Source organism: Anomaloglossus baeobatrachus, chromosome 1 (assembly GCF_048569485.1).
Source record: "Anomaloglossus baeobatrachus isolate aAnoBae1 chromosome 1, aAnoBae1.hap1, whole genome shotgun sequence".
Lineage (NCBI taxonomy): Eukaryota > Metazoa > Chordata > Amphibia > Anura > Aromobatidae > Anomaloglossus > Anomaloglossus baeobatrachus.
The window spans coordinates 710,738,474-710,755,584 of NC_134353.1; the positions used below are offsets into that span (position 1 = coordinate 710,738,474).

The 17,111-nt window shown below is 48.8% G+C and overlaps 1 protein-coding gene across 1 annotated transcript in view; it reads left to right on the forward strand.

Moving 5' to 3' along the window:
• The first annotated feature begins 3,354 nt into the window (after window positions 1-3,354).
• LOC142298854 (solute carrier family 2, facilitated glucose transporter member 11-like) overlaps window positions 3,355-17,111 on the forward strand; it is a 34,754-nt gene continuing 20,997 nt past the window's right edge. The window contains exons 1-7 of the mRNA XM_075341795.1: window positions 3,355-3,449; window positions 3,922-4,020; window positions 4,254-4,414; window positions 4,502-4,626; window positions 10,426-10,555; window positions 10,718-10,866; window positions 10,951-11,135. Coding sequence (XP_075197910.1) covers window positions 3,429-3,449; window positions 3,922-4,020; window positions 4,254-4,414; window positions 4,502-4,626; window positions 10,426-10,555; window positions 10,718-10,866; window positions 10,951-11,135 — 870 coding nt within the window. The 5' untranslated portion in view covers window positions 3,355-3,428. The remainder of the gene's footprint in view (window positions 3,450-3,921; window positions 4,021-4,253; window positions 4,415-4,501; window positions 4,627-10,425; window positions 10,556-10,717; window positions 10,867-10,950; window positions 11,136-17,111) is intronic.

Consider the following 17,111-nt stretch of genomic DNA (forward strand, 5'->3'; position numbering starts at 1 on the left):
TATCCGTACATTGTTGGTGCAAACTATATATGGGCCAATCACAATAGTGGCGTTACTTGTAACTCAACAACCTTCGTCATCTGACTGAGGTTGTGTGAAGTCAGCATCGCCCAGCTGCTCAGCGATGGCATCCCAAGGGCATTGTGATCACTTTACTAAGCCACATGATGATAACAGGTCCTGGCAATTATGGACTGTTATTTATTCACTCCACATGTATCTCCTGTATCATGATATAGATGATCAGCCATATGAATGGAAATCATATGTAAGGGACAATCTGTTTTCCAATCCTATTGAAAATGTATGGGCAAAGTTGAAAAGGCCGGTGCAAGCAAGGTGACCTACAAAGATGGCTCAGTTACACCAGTTCTGCCAGGATGTCAGCTAAAATGAGTATATCCCCTTTGAAAAGTAAGATTTTAATCAATATTTCAGCAAACTCCAGAACAATTTACAGAACTTTGACAAGACTGAGTTTCATAGAACATTTTAGAAAGTAAGGTTATAAAATAACTTTCATTACAACATCTTCAGTTTTACTTAAATTAGTTGATGATAAAATTTATATAAAATGAATATAAAAATATAAAATTAAGAGACTGAGCTGATCGTTGATGTCACTCAGTATATTTGCGGTGACAGCTAGACGTTCCCACAGTTCTTCACCAGTGATCGCTATTAACCTGACCTCAGGTGATCTCATTGAACTGAGTGTCCTGGTGAGGTCACTCAGTTCAATGAGGTCACCTGAGGTCAGGTTACCTGTAATCAAAGGTCGAGGACTGTGGGAACCTCCAGCTGTGACTGCAAATAACCTGAGTGACATCAATGCTCATCGATGAGGCTCAGTCATTAGTGGGTAGTTATGCTTTATGGTCACGCACAGTCACTTCAGATGTAAGAGAGCTTTGATTGCTTGGATCCTGTCACTTCAGAGCTTGCCATCACACCAGGGCAATCGGAATGAGCCGGGTAAAGTTCCGGGATTGTCGCATTTAATGGATGCGACAATCCTGGGCAGCTGTGGGCTGCTATTTTTAGGCTGGGTGGCCCAATAAGCATGGCTTTCACCAGCCTGAGAATACCAGCTCCCAGCTGTTTGGCTTTATCATGGCTGAATATCAAAATTGGGGGGGACTACGCTCAATTTTTTTAATTATTTATTTAAATAATTAAACAAAAAAATGCATGCGGTTCCTTTTATGTTAATACACAGCCACTATAAGCACCCAGCTGGGATCTGCAGCCTGCAGCTGTATGCTTTATCTGTGCTAGATTTCATAATACTGGAAATGACTGACAGCCACCCTGAGAATACCAGCTCCCAGCTGTCGGCTTTATCATGGCTGGGTATAAAAACTGCATGCGGTTCTTTTTATTTTGGTACAAAGCAAGATAAGCAAACGGCTGAGGGCTGCAGCCTGTAGCCCTAACCTTTGCCATGGCTGGGTATCATAATATGGGGGGACCCTACTTCAATTTATTTATTTATTTATTTTGTTTTACAGCAATAGAGACGTACACACAATGCCTCTTATTGAAAGCAGTTAGACAAGCTGAAACACAGGGTGGGCGTGTGTTTGACTGTAACCAATCAGAAACAAGGGGACTGCCAGTGGGCCAGGAAAGCAGTGCATATGTATGAGGGATAATGAGCAGCCCCGGAAGTAGTGTTAGAGCCACACAGGGTACTCCCTTAGTATAACACACATGCTACAATTCCCCTATCCCTTCTACCACCATTTTAAAGCGCCAGATTCTGGTCCACATAGACGTATATGAAGACCGACATCCAGCCAGATATCCAAGCTCAATTCCAGGCTGGAACCATTTTTTTTTTAAACTTGGTTGGACCCGCCTATCCCAGGTGTCTGCGAGTCTGCCTATCATTAATCCTAACAATATAAAATGACGTTTGAAAAATGCTAAAAGAAATTATACAGATAAATAATACAGACATATGGGAATGTTATTTATTAATTATTTTGTACAGCATGACTAACTAGTTTAAGGATATAAAAATTGAAATTTTAAAAATGGCAACATTTTCAAAATTTTTACCAAAATGATATTTTCACAAATAAACGCAAACAATTTCTAACTAAATTTACCATTAGCATAAAGTACAATGTGTCATGAAAAAACAATCTCTGAATCACTGGGATTCATTAAAGAGTTCCAGAGTTATTACTGCATAAAGTGACATTGGTCAAATTTCCATAATTTGGCCTGGTTATTAAAGGTAATCTGTCAGGAGGTTCTTTCTAGCATGCTGTAAGGGTTAACACAGAGATTTCAGCTATGTGTGTCTTATCACAAAGTGTGTTTGTGTTTACCTGCAATGTTAGTTTAAGCTTCAGTAGCTTTATCATTAGTGGATTGAGGTGTGAGCTCAGGTCCGACTCCATCCCCTATGTTATTAGCAGCTTCGGTATATGTTAATGTGCACTGAAAATCTGGTGTGGGTGTGGGCTTGGGCAGCTTTTTAAACTCTGCTGCTTTGGTAAAACTAAAACCTTTGATTGTGTCACAATGGCTGCACCCAGTAATCTAAGTGATACATTGTTGGATTCAGAACCTCCTTGCTTACATCATGCTGCTCTCAAATGAGGTAGTAAAAACCTGCTGACAGATTCCCTTTAAGGTCAAAATTGGCTCTGTGACTAAGGGGTTAAAGACAATTGTACACCTTATAAACAATAATAATGTCATTTACAAATTCCAAAGGAAATGTACGGTCAGATATAAAAACCGCCTAGCTTAATAAAGCAGTTCATAAGAATTAAAATCTAAATATTCACTAAAACCACATGAAAGCAGAATTACAAACACAATATGGAAGATTAAATATAATAATATAAAGCTGACCATACACGTTGTTCGGCCGGCAGCCACCTCAGCCGTCTCTCCCAGGAGCGTTCTCTCAGCCGAGTGCTCTTGTGTGCTCTATGAGAAAGCTGCCGACAGACATCTTTGCTGGCATCTTATTTCTCCAATATTGGACATGCCTAAATTACATATTCCCAGACGATCAGTTGACTGATGCACCCATACATATTGGTGTGTCGGCTGAATCCACTGATATCCGCAGGTTCAGCTGACATTAGTCTAATTTGTGTAGGGGGCTTTGACTGTCTTTGATAGGGCATTGAGGCATCTATACTGTGCCCCATTAAAACAGAAATTAAATCCTATCTGTTTCTGACTCTGAACTATTACTCTTTTCTGTGTCCTAAAGAAACCCTCTAAATTTGTGTTTTACACAAGGGGTTAAAGTGGCAATCATTCTGAAGTTTTTGTTTCAAATATCAACGCGGCAGCTAATGAAAAGCCAGAAGTTAGAGAGTGAACCTGGCACGAGGTTCATCAAAAATCCTCATTAACCCGAAGCTCAGATTTCCTGCATTAACGTCCTGAACTAATCCATGGCTATACCTACCACCGGGGTATGTACTTCTGTAACCATTCATCTGTAGGCGAGGGGCTGTAATGGAAAGGTTTATTACCTATGATTATTTTATTGCTAATGAAAATAATTGCAGAATTAAAACATAAATGAACAATTCAAGAATATTTCCAAGAAAACTCAATATATGCCCCAGCATACTCTGTGATAGATGGTATCTTTCTTATTTGTTTGCATTGGAAAATTGTGTTAGTAATGTAAGGAATAGATACTTATGTTTGTATCATGTTCACCTAGTCATAGATTATGTTACAAAAGGAGAATGAATGGTAATGTTTGCAAAATATTAATATATAGCAACAAATCACTTTATAATACAGATTACACTTAAAATTTGCTTCACCAGTGTTAAATCAATATATGAATCATTAGTATATCCAACTTCTTTCGGATTTGCAGAGGTTTCTCCACTATTGTAATTGTTTTTTGGGTGTTTTTGTGGGTGTTCCCAGGTACTGCCCCTGAACCTTCCCCTGCTAACTCTGGTGTTGGGTATTGGTGGCACGTTCCAGTATGGTCTTCATATTTCTCTCATCAATTCACCCTCAAAAGTGAGTTACCTTTCTATTACATGTTCATTATCACTGTGGATTGTAGGTATGCATTGATCTACAAGGAAATTACAAAAAAAAGCTATTGTCTGGTCTTTTTTTGAAGGAGAAATGCTGATAGACCATATTCATAGCTGGAAATAACGTGATGCAAACACTGAAAATTGCACTGTTTTTTTTCTATCATATAGTCACATGGATCTTCTACACTTCTGTGTTTTTTTTGTTCTTAGTATGTTCAAAAGTTTATCAATGCCACATGGGAGCAACGATATGGAACGGTCCTACATCCAGACACCATCATATTACTTTGGTCCACCATTGTTTCTGTATACAGCATTGGGGGACTCCTGGGCTCACTGATAGTGGGATATCTAGCATTCACCTTTGGAAGGTATCTACATATTCGATCTACTGTATTACTTTCAACTTAAAAGGGATTTGCAGGATATAATTTATTCATCCCCTACTTCTCTTACAGAAAGAACACCCAACTATATAATAATCTGATTGCTATACTCGGAGCGATGCTGATGTGCACGAGCCGCGCTGCCCAATCATTCGAGATGATTATTTTGGGAAGGTTCCTTTATGGACTTAATGCAGGTAAATTGAAGATTAACACTGAGCAATAAGCAATTGTGTTTTTGTTAATAATGTGTGTTAGATCTCTTATGTAAGAGGTGGTCACGTCCCCCATACTGTTTATGCTATATTTCCTGATTATAGAAGATGTGTTTTTATACTAAGTATATTGCCGGTGTTGTTCAGTATTAAAATGTATATGATAATGTTTACTGCTGCTAGCGAACTGGTGGTCTCCGATGTACCAGGTGTCGCAGACAGCACCATATAGTGGTTGGGCAGGAGTAGCTGTAGGTTAGATGTTAGATAAGATAGGGTTCATACTTGTAGAGGAGAAGTAACAGGTGGCAAGTGGGTTGGCTTTGGTGCAACTCTCTTGGGGTGCCAGTTCTAAATAGGGTTTGAGTAAGAGAAGACGTGGCTACGGTGTCAGGAAACTCTGAGGTAACCTTAAGAGGTCCAGAGCCTACAGCTCTCCCCAGCGGGCTCAGGGAAGTCATATCACCAGACAGCCGTTAGGGCCCAGAAGCGGACGATGGTTTATGGCAGAGGGGGAATGGAGACACAGGGCAGGCAGCTTGAGGATGAGATCGAAGATAGTGGGGATAGGTCAAGCGAGAGTACCCCACAATAACAGAAACAGCAGAATTATGAGAATTGAGGCCATGTCTATCATAGCGATGTGAAGAATAAACTTTACAAGTTTGGTTTGCCAAGAGAACTCTGTTGTCACATGCTTTACTACTTCACCTATGATGGGGACTGGAAGCGGGGTGATGGACACCGGTCTGATGAAACTAGTATGTGTCGTTTCCTGAAGGCATACACACACAAGGGGGCTCCTTGATGAAGGAGTGCTGAGCCTGTACGGCCAGGAATACATGCCTTCCTTCACTTACATAAGGAAGATCCTTATATTTTAATTTCAGACTTTAGTTAATTTATTACAAAAAGCACTTTAAAGTTATATCCAACCTTATGAAGGTATAACCTAACCATGGTATACAGTGTGTCCTCCCATATCCTGTCCACCACCATTAACTTGAGAATGGTGGCAGCTGTAGGCATAGAAGTGGTGTCTAGGTATAGTAAAGTAGCCATGCGCTATGCAATGAAACTACCTATAGCGCCACCTGGTGGAAAACAACGGAGCTAGCATTTTTATATCCAAAACGGAACAAGATCGAGAAAAAAAGTGAATTACAAAGTTGCAGGGTATCATCAATTCAATATGAATCGACACCTTGCATACAGAAATGCTATGATATGAAGCCCATGACCCCCTCAAAACATTGAATGCTGGTCACGCATATGGCTATCATTTAACTTTGATGCTCAAAGTGGCCACCGTCAGCTGCAATGCACATCTGGACTCTGGACAGCCTACTGTATCTTGCTGCACGTTGTGCAATATGGTAGGTCACACGTTTGCACAAGCATCTGTGATACGTCGTCGTAGGTCCTGCAATGTTGGTGGAAGGGTCACATACACCTGCTGTTTGATGTGACATCACAGAAAGAAGTCCAATGGAGTCAGGTCAGGTGGAGCGTGAGCGTGGAGTCCACTCCTCGCAGCCACCATACCCAATGACTTGTAGGAAGGTCTCCATGAGGTATCGCTTCATGTCCGCAGCCTTGTGAGTTTTACACGTTCTAATCATAGCATTTCTGTATGCAAGGTGTTGATCCGTATTGAATTGATGATGCCCTACAACTTTGTAATTCACTTTTTTTCTCTGTGTCGTTCCGTTTTTTAGAAAAAAATGCTAACTCCGTTGTTTTCCACCAGGTGGCGCTATAGGTGATTTCATTGCGTAGCGCATGGCTTCTTTACTATACCTAGACACCACTTCTTTGCCTATAGCTGCCACCGTTCTCAAGTTAATGGCAGTGGACAGGATATGGGTGGACACACTGTAGATAACTTGCTAATTGCTAGGCATCTCACACCGATTCAGAGAATGGCATTCAAATGCCCCTTAAAGGTAATCTATCAGCAGATTTTTGCTATGCAATCTGAAGACAGCATGTTATAGGGGTAACACAGGGTGGCACGATGGCTCACTGGTTAGCACTGCAGTTTTGCAATGCTCGGATCCTGGGTTCAAATGCCACCAAGGACAACATCTGCAAGGAGTTTGTATGTTCTACCTGTGTTTGTGTGGGTTTCCACGGGGTTCTCCAGTTTCCTCCCACACTCCAAAAACATACAGATAGGGACCTTAGATTGTGAGCCCCAATGGGGACAATGTTGCCAATGTATGTAAAGCGATGTGGAATTAATAGCGCTATATAAATGAATAAATATTATTATTATTATTATTTCAGAGATGTGTCTGTTATCATACTGTGTGCTGTTGTTTATCCTAAAAAGTTTGTTTTAGTTTCAGGAGATTATCATTGCCGGACTAATTCAGTTAGAGGTCATCTAGTCCGCAACACCCCTCGCTATGGTTAACATAAAGATTGTGGACAAAGTGTGATTTGGTGGGGGGCAGCTTTCTCAGTTCTGCTACATTGCTAAATCTAAAAACTTTGATTGTGTCTCAATCTCTGCACCGAGTAAACTAAGTGATACATCATTAGATTTAGTTTTTTTTTTCTTACATTATGCTGCTTTCAGATGAGGTAGCAAAAACCTGCTGACCAGATACCCTTTAAGAATAGAGCAATGGTCACAAATGTGCATCCTCACGTCATTCATTGTCTATGTGAATGCCAGAGATAGTCGACTACAGCACTTAGCAGTCCTATAGGCAATTAATACACCAGTGGTATGTAGGTGCGGCCAATGATTCATTGTAAAGGGGGAATTTCAGAGTCCTGTTTTTTTGGATCGGTGGGTACACCACTAGTTGTACCCAAAAGCAAGTTATCACCCGTTATTAATATGCTAAAGTTTCAGAAGTGATCGGCTGATTCTTCGGAGTGCATATGTAAGATGGTGGTCGAGTTGCTACTCCTGAAGACACCAAATATGTTCTTAAATATATGTACATGTGATAACGTATAAGGTGTAATGTTATGTAGTATATAATGTAGGATGCTTAATAAGGTATTATTAGTGTTATAGGTATGCAGCTGAAAAGTTAAATCTGCCCGCTGACAGACAGGGGACAGTTGGGATTTTAGTATTAGCCAATAGGGGAGGAGTTAGTGCTGAGGAATAGAAACGATTGATGTGGGAACATCAGTTAGGGCCAAGCCTGTGACAGAAACAGACCTCAGGTCTGAGGAGCAGCAAAGCCCCATGACATGGGTGTCCTGAAGAGAGGGAGACCAATACATAGAATAGTGTGACAAAGGAAAAGAGGGAACAACTGAGAAAGAGAAGATTACTGTGATACAGAGTGATCTAGTGGCGCTGGGTCAGCGCACTGACCAAAGGAGCGAGTGACAGAGAGAGACGAGTCCTGGTGCAAGAAAGAGCAGGACAAGGAACAAAGGGGGTGTCTTAAGCGAGTGTCCCTGAGGCGTCTTCAGTAGCTTATAGCTCAGTCCAGCCATATTGGCAATATCCCTCTAGGAGGGAAAAGACATGGAACTGCTTGAGTAGGAGAATGACTTCCAAGGACTGTGATGTAGGCTGGGTAGTGAAGGGAAGAAAAGGACATAGGTTGGAACGACTAAAATGAAGAATGTGCTTAATAATCCTCTGTGATAATAATGAAATGTGCAAGAAGATTTGTGTCCGCCATCTTATGTATGTTGTTATTACCAAGTTAAAGTTCAGTAAAACTACATTTTTTTGAACTTGTGGTCCCCCTGAATGAACTGTGCACCATCTCGTCCTGGCCAGCCAAAACAACCGGCAACAAGCGGCCTGCTAATGCATATAGCCTCCGGAGTGAAAAGCCACACACCCAGCCAGGACCTCCATTTTCATGTAGCGTGCTGGGGTGCGGCAGACAATTCCCTCGCCCACGACTACCACCCCGTGCCATGTTACACTTACAAAATGTTACAGGATCTGTGTACACAGGCTTTCTATGAGTTGATTCTATTTCTGGCTACCTCAATTTTTTTTTTCTAATTAGAATTACCTTTTAATGTTTTATCAATGTCACACTTAATATGAAATAAATATTCTTTCAGCACTTCCTTTCTTTATCATCATTTGTTAGTTCCTCAGAATAGTCCTCTTGGGGGATAATTCATCAAAGTGTTAACACCACTGTTGTAAAATATTTAAAAATAATCGCCAAATTTTTTGCAAAATGCAGAGTTGCACAAAACTTTGGAAATTGTACAGTATTTATTCCAGTTTCAGGCAGCTCAGCAACAAGGGCAGAGCTGGGGAGGAGCTGGGATTGGACTGGGTGTTATTACACTTGCCCATCAAACTCATAAAAAGTAGCAGCATTTCTTAAACCAGAAATGTTACTCCAGTCTCTCTTATGTGTAGGGTATGGAGGCGCACCCCTCTGAAAACGTGCCAAATTCATTAAGCCTCTTAATAAATGTGGTGCATCTTGTTCCTGTACACCCCTCATTAGGCTAGTGTACAAAGCGCAAGTCTTATTGAATTCGGGCCTTGGTCTTACCATCATACATTGTTCTTGCAGGGGTGGCACGGGCAGTTGTAGTCATGGGTGGGGACGAATCCAGGCTGCTGCCCAGCCCTGCAGTGCCTGTCTGCGCCCTGGCCACCTCCACAGTGAAAGGTGACATTTTCTGTGACGTGTGGTGCATAGTACAAGAGGTCTTGGCGGTCTGGGCCACTTTGAAGCTGCCGGCTGCAGCAGGTCCTGGTACTATCAGGCACGACTCAGACACAGTTGTTTTCAATAACAAACAAATCTTTACTGGTCTTGTCACATAATAATTGCAGAGCAGGTAAATTACTGCCACTTTTCTTCAACGTTACATTGGTCACACATTCTCTTGCCTTTATCATTCTGACCGCATGCTATTGTTCCCCGAAGGGGTTACTAATAGCAACCGGTATTATGTTTACTTTGCAGGCCAACCACTTCCCTGGTACTCGGGCTTCCGGTGTAGTTCTCAAGCCCCCTCATCTTCTCACTCAAATTCATTGTTCAAGGCAGGATCAAATAGTCCTTCCGCTCACCCCTCATCCCACCCACAGGGATTTAGCTGGTAGCTATTGACGGGGCCTTCTTTGAAAGCATTTCTCTGCCCGGTTTTGTCAGGACCTACTGTTCTCTTAAGAGCCCACTGACCTTCCGCTGATTGATGGGGTTCATTGGGTATCCGCCAGGGGATTACCACCACTCGGGCCGCACTGACTTGACCCACACCTTGGGACTCAGTTAGAACAGTTCTCTCCTCTCTAGGACCCTGCGTGTCTGGTGCCCAGATTTGACCCGAAGGTCATCAAATTAAAGTGAATGGGGTTCTCCTCCACCAAGTCTCCGACAGACTCAGTCTGTTACTCTCCCACAGGGACTCTCCTGCCACTTCCTGCCTTCCTATCCTCTTTACTACCCAAACTCCTCCCTGGCATTAACTCTCCCTAGCCCGAGATTACCAGGAAATCAGTCCACACATTGTGAGCACCCAGTGACCGTTTAAACACACTACACCATTATATTAGCTGCAAGCACTACGCTTTACACATAGTGGATTTGCAGGTCTGGGGCGACCGAGCCTTACACCCCTTTACATTCTGAATGGTAGGTTTATGTCTCATCTGTGTTTTACTGCAGTGTTCCTGAACCCAAGTCTTCAAGGACCAGAAACAGATCAAATCATAATCCCAATGGTTGTGCAATGCTAAACATGATCAGTTGCTGGGCCTTGAAAACTTGCGCTGAGAAACATTGCTTTACTGTATCCCTATATTGCTGTTTCTTCCAGGTGTGAGTCTGAATCTTCACACAATGTATATTGGGGAGTGCGCCCCTCAGAGTAAGCGTGGAATGGTCACTGTATCTGTTTCTTTGGCCATTGCCATTGGGAAGTTGATGGGCTTCGTTATAGGACTCAGGTACGGCCAATAACAGATTTGAAGGAGTTTATTAGGTCACGTTGTATTCATGATATGTTAGATGAGCACATTTTTCTCAAACTTGCATTTTTTCATTAATTGTGTTTTTTTTTAAAGCTCTGAACATTTCCATCATTGTAATTTTACTCAGTTTCATTGTAGAGAAATAATGGGGACAGAGGAATTGTGGCCTTTCCTTTTGGCATGCAGTGCTATTCCAGCCGTCATTCAGTTGATGACATTACCCTTTTTCCCAGAGTCTCCCAGATACCTTCTTATCGACAAAGGTGACAAAGATGGCTGCCTAAAAGGTATATTGAGAAACATTATTTACAGGAACGTACTCTACTCCATACATTGTTATATCAGATTTAATATGTTCAGTATTTTTCCAGCTATGCAACAGCTGTGGGGTCCAGGAGAACATAGTCTGGAGATGGAGAGCATGAAAACAGAGAAAGAGGCAGTCGGAGAACAAGTCAAGGGTTTGAAGGATCTTCTGGTGGACCGTGCAGTGCGCTGGCAGATGATCACACTACTGTTAATCTGTGGAGCTGTTCAACTTATTGGCATTAATGCGGTAATCATTTTATTCTCATTTTATAAATATTTGTGTCACGATTCCACCTGTGCAGCTTGGGCATAAAAGGTGACTGCTGCACTATAGATTACATATATTATGGGTGTGCTCAGCTATCGGTATGCTGATTCGACAGCTCATTTGTCAGGATGCTCAGGCATCCAATAGATTGGGAGGTTCTGGGTTTTCAAGGTGTGCCCTGTTCGGTTTGGTCCCCACTGCACAGTGTAATAATCCCTCTCCCACACATATCACCATATTACATACATGTTATCAGGCCCCCTCACTGCACAGTGTAATAGCCCCCCTCCTCCACGCACATCACCATATTACATATATGTTATCAGGCCCCACACTACACAGTGTAATAGCCCCCCTCCCCCACACACATCACCTCATTACATACATGTTATCAGGCTTCCATACTACACAGTGTAATCGCCCTCCTCCCTCACACATATTACATACATGTTATCAGGCCCCCACACTGCACAGTGTAATTGCCCCCCTCCCACACACATCACCGCATTACATACATGTTATCAGGCCCCCACACTGCAGTGTAATAGCCCCCCTCCCCCACACATATTGCATACATGTTATCAGGCCCCCACACTGCAGTGTAATAGCCCCCCTCCCACACACACTTTACATACATGTTATCAGGCCCCCACACTACACAGTGTAATAGCCCCCCTCCCCCACACATCACCATATTACATAGATGTTATCAGGCCTCCACACTGCACAGTGTAATAGCACCCCTCCCCCACACACATCACCTCATTACATACATGTTATCAAGCCCCCCACACTGCACTGTGTAATAGCCCTCCTCCCCCACACACATCACCTTATTACATACATGTTATCAGAACCTTATATTATATATATAGCCCCACACTGCAGAGTAATGAACACTGTGCCACGTGCCTCCACAGTAACTCTCTTTCCTCCCTCTCTGTACACAATCTTAGATGCTATCTGCATCTTACCCCAGCCCGGAGCTCCCTGTGCAGCAGGAGGGAATCACTGAGACAGCAGAGGGAGGTGTAGCCAGCAGGTCCTGGAGGAACAGCCAGAAATCCCCTGCAGACAGGTGCGCAATGTGATAGGACCTGGAAACGCACACAGTGCTGCTCAGGCGCGTCCTGCGACCAAGCCTCTATATTTAAAGGTGCAGTGTTACTTCTATAATTAACAGTATTGTAGCTGCGGGTGGGCCCCCTCTGATCATGGGGCCCGGGGCGACCGCTCCCTCTGCCCCCCCAGTAGCTACTCTACTGGGTACGGTCAGGGCTGTATTTTGCCTTCGTGCTGCCCTAGGCACTTTAAGTGGTCGCGCCCCTTAGTGACAACGTAAAACTGAGTTTTCGCACACGACATCTGTTTAAGGCAGATCTACTCTGTAAAACACTTGAAAAAGTATCAATGAGAAACGAAGGGCACTAACCCCTCAAATGGGGATCACCACAGGCACATCAAAACATAGCATGAGTATAAAATATTCCCACCACACCGTCCCCACTTATATACTGTGACTGTCACACTGCCCCTAATAAACTACACACTACCCTCCCTTATAAATTATATCCACCACACCTTCCTCAATTATGAAATATGATCTGCACATTGTCCTCACATCATGCTGCCCCCTCCTCCCAATGTACCATGCATGCTGCCCCCTCCTCCCAATGTCCCATGCATACTGCCCCCTCCTCACAATGTCCCATGCATGCTGCCCCCTCCTCCCAATGTCCCATGCATGCTGCCCCCTCCTGACAGTGTCCCATGCATGCTGCCCCCTCCTGACAGTGTCCCATGCATGCTGCCCCCTCCTGACAGTGTCCCATGCATGCTGCCCCCTCATGACAGTGTCCCATGCATGCTGCCCCCTCCTCACAGGGTCCCATGCATGCTGCCCCCTCCTCACAGGGTCCCATGCATGCTGCCCCCTCCTCACAGGGTCCCATGCATGCTGCCCCCTCCTCACAGGGTCCCATGCATGCTACCCCCTCCTCACAGGGTCCCATGCATGCTGCCCCCTCCTCACAGGGTCCCATGCATGCTGCCCCCTCCTCACAGGGTCCCATGCATGCTGCCCCCTCCTCACAGGGTCCCATGCATGCTGCCCCCTCCTGACAGGGTCCCATGCATGCTGCCCCCTCCTGACAGGGTCCCATGCATGCTGCCCCCTCCTGACAGGGTCCCATGCATGCTGCCCCCTCCTGACAGTGTCCCATGCATGCTGCCCCCTCCTGACAGTGTCCCATGCATGCTGCCCCCTCCTGACAGTGTCCCATGCATGCTGCCCCCTCCTGACAGTGTCCCATGCATGCTGCCCCTTCCTGACAGTGTCCCATGCATGCTGCCCCCTCCTGACAGTGTCCCATGCATGCTGCCCCCTCCTGACAGTGTCCCATGCATGCTGCCCCCTCCTGACAGTGTCCCATGCATGCTGCCCCCTCCTGACAGTGTCCCATGCATGCTGCCCCCTCCTGACAGTGTCCCATGCATGCTGCCCCCTCCTCACAATGTCCCATGCATGCTGCCCCCTCCTCACAATGTCCCATGCATGCTGCCCCCTCCTCACAATGTCCCATGCATGCTGCCGCCTCCTCACAGTGTCCCGTGCATGCTGCCCCTCTCCATGAGCTCCTAATGCTGCCTTCCGCTTTTCCATAATGACATCTCCATGCTGCCCCATTCATCATACTAAGACCACCACACTAACACTTATGCTGAGACACACACACACACACACACACACACACACACACACACACACACACACACTACCCCACTCTTGATATTGACTCCCCTACATTGCTCCACTCCATACTGAGCCCACACATGCTGCCCCTTCTCCATAATGAGCTCCCAATGCTGCCCCCCTCTTATTCTGAGTCCTTACACTCCCCCCCCCATCGATATTGTCATTCCTCTATCCCTCAACCCTTGTCCGCTGTCTCTAGCATTGGCCCCTCTCTTCCATTCCCCCAGCAGCAGCCTCTCTCCCCCCGCCTCCAGCAGCAGCCTCTCCCCCAGCATCAGCCTCTCTCCCCCCAGCATCAGCCTCTCTCCCCCCCAGCCTCCCTCAGCATCAGCCTCCCTGCTCCCAGCTTACCCCAGCATCAGCCTCTCTCCTCCCATCCTCCCCCAGCATGAGCCTCCTCCAGCATCAGCCTCTCTCCTCCCAGCCTCCCCCAGCATGAGCCTCCTCCAGCATCAGCCTCTCTCCTCCCAGCCTCCCCCAGCATCAGCCACCCTCCTCCCAGCCTCCCCCAGCATCAGCCACCCTCCTCCCAGCCTCCCCCAGCATCAGCCACCCTCCTCCCAGCCTCCCCCAGCATCAGCCACCCTCCTCCCAGCCTCCCCCAGCATCAGCCTCCCAGCCTCCCCCAGCATCAGCCTCCCAGCCTCCCCCAGCATCAGCCTCCCAGCCTCCCCCAGCATCAGCCTCTCTCCTCCCAGCCTCCCCCAGCATCAGCCTCTCTCCTCCCAGCCTCCCCCAGCATCAGCCTCCCTCCTCCCAGCCTCCCCCAGCATCAGCCTCCCTCCTCCCAGCCTCCCCCAGCATCAGCCTCCCCCAGCATCAGCCTCCCCCAGCATCAGCCTCCCTCCTCCCAGCATCAGCCTCCCCCAGCATCAGCCTCCCTCCTCCCAGCCTCCCTCAGCATCAGCCTCCCCCAGCATCAGCCTCCCTCCTCCCAGCATCACTCAGCATCAGCCTCCCTCCTCCCAGCATCAGCCTCCCTCCTCCTAGCCTCCCCCAGCATCAGCCTCCCTCCTCCCAGCATCAGCCTCCCTCCTCCCTCAGCCTCCCTCCTCCCTCAGCCTCCCTCCTCCAAGTCTCCCTCCACATCAGCTTCCCTCCCCCTCCCCCTCCCAGCCTCCCCCAGAATCAGCCTCTCTCCTCCCCCCCCCAGCCTCTCTCTCTCTCTCCCCAGCCTCCCCCCCAGCCTCTCTCTCTCTCTCTCCCCAGCCTCCCCCCCAGTCTTTCTCTCCCTCCCCAGCCTCCCCCCAGCCTCTCTCTCTCTCCCCAGCCTCCCCCCCAGCCTCTCTCTCTCTCCCCAGCCTCCCCCCCAGCCTCTCTCTCTCTCCCCAGCCTCCCCCCCAGCCTCTCTCTCTCTCCCCAGCCTCCCCCCCAGCCTCTCTCTCTCTCCCCAGCCTCCCCCCCAGCCTCTATCTCTCCCCAGCCTCTCTGCCTCCCCCCCAGCCTCTATCTCTCCCCCCAGCCTCTCTCTCTCCCCAGCCTCCCCCCCAGCCTCTCTCTCTCTCCCCAGCCTCCCCCCCCAGCCTCTCTCTCTCTCCCCAGCCTCCCCCCCCAGCCTCTCTCTCTCTCCCCAGCCTCCCCCCCCAGCCTCTCTCTCTCTCTCCCTAGCCTCCCCCCCAGCCTCTCTCTCTCTCTCCCCAGCCTCCCCCCCCAGCCTCTCTCTCTCTCCCCAGCCTCCCCCCCAGCCTCTCTCTCTCTCCCCAGCCTCCCCCCAGCCTCTCTCTCTCTCTCCCCAGCCTCCCCCCCCAGCCTCTCTCTCTCTCTCCCCAGCCTCCCCCCCAGCCTCTCTCTCTCTCTCCCCAGCCTCCCCCCCAGCCTCTCTCTCTCTCTCCCCAGCCTCCCCCCCAGCCTCTCTCTCTCTCTCCCCAGCCTCCCCCCCAGCCTCTCTCTCTCTCCCCAGCCTCCCCCCCAGCCTCTCTCTCTCTCCCCAGCCTCCCCCCCCAGCCTCTCTCTCTCTCTCCCCAGCCTCCCCCCCAGCCTCTCTCTCTCTCTCCCCAGCCTCCCCCCCAGCCTCTCTCTCTCTCTCCCCAGCCTCCCCCCCAGCCTCTCTCTCTCCCCAGCTTCCCCCAGCCTCTCTCTCTCCCCAGCCTCCCCCCCAGCCTTTCTCTCTCTCCCCAGCCTCCCCCCCAGCCTCTCTCTCTCCCCAGCCTCCCCCCCAGCCTTTCTCTCTCTCCCCAGCCTCCCCCCTAGCCTCTCTCTCTCCCCAGCCTCCCCCCCAGCCTCTCTCTCTCTCCCCAGCCTCCCCCCCAGCCTCTCTCTCTCTCCCCAGCCTCCCCCCCAGCCTCTCTCTCTCTCCCCAGCATCCCCCCCAGCCTCTCTCTCTCTCCCCAGCCTCCCCCCAGCCTCTCTCTCTCTCCCCAGCCTCCCCCCCCAGCCTCTCTCTCTCCCCAGCCTCCCCCCCAGCCTCTCTCTCTCTCTCCCCAGCCTCCCCCCCAGCCTCTCTCTCTCTCCCCAGCCTCCCCCCCAGCCTCTCTCTCTCCCCAGCCTCCCCCCCAGCCTCTCTCTCTCTCTCCCCAGCCTCCCCCCCCAGCCTCTCTCTCTCTCCCCAGCCTCCCCCCCCAGCCTCTCTCTCTCTCTCCCCAGCCTCCCCCCCAGCCTCTCTCTCTCCCCAGCTTCCCCCAGCCTCTCTCTCTCCCCAGCCTCCCCCCCAGCCTTTCTCTCTCTCCCCAGCCTCCCCCCCAGCCTCTCTCTCTCCCCAGCCTCCCCCCCAGCCTTTCTCTCTCTCCCCAGCCTCCCCCCCAGCCTCTCTCTCTCCCCAGCCTCCCCCCCAGCCTCTCTCTCTCTCCCCAGCCTCCCCCCCAGCCTCTCTCTCTCTCCCCAGCCTCCCCCCCAGCCTCTCTCTCTCTCCCCAGCCTCCCCCCCAGCCTCTCTCTCTCTCCCCAGCCTCCCCCCAGCCTCTCTCTCTCTCCCCAGCCTCCCCCCCAGCCTCTCTCTCTCCCCAGCCTCCCCCCCAGCCTCTCTCTCTCTCTCCCCAGCCTCCCCCCCAGCCTCTCTCTCTCTCTCCCCAGCCTCCCCCCCAGCCTCTCTCTCTCTCTCCCCAGCCTCCCCCCCAGCCTCTCTCTCTCTCCCCAGCCTCCCCCCCAGCCTCTCTCTCTCTCCCCAGCCTCCCCCCCAGCCTCTCTCTCTCCCCAGCCTCCCCCCCAGCCTCTCTCTCTCCCCAGCCTCCCCCCCAGCCTCTCTCTCTCCCCAGCCTCCCCCCC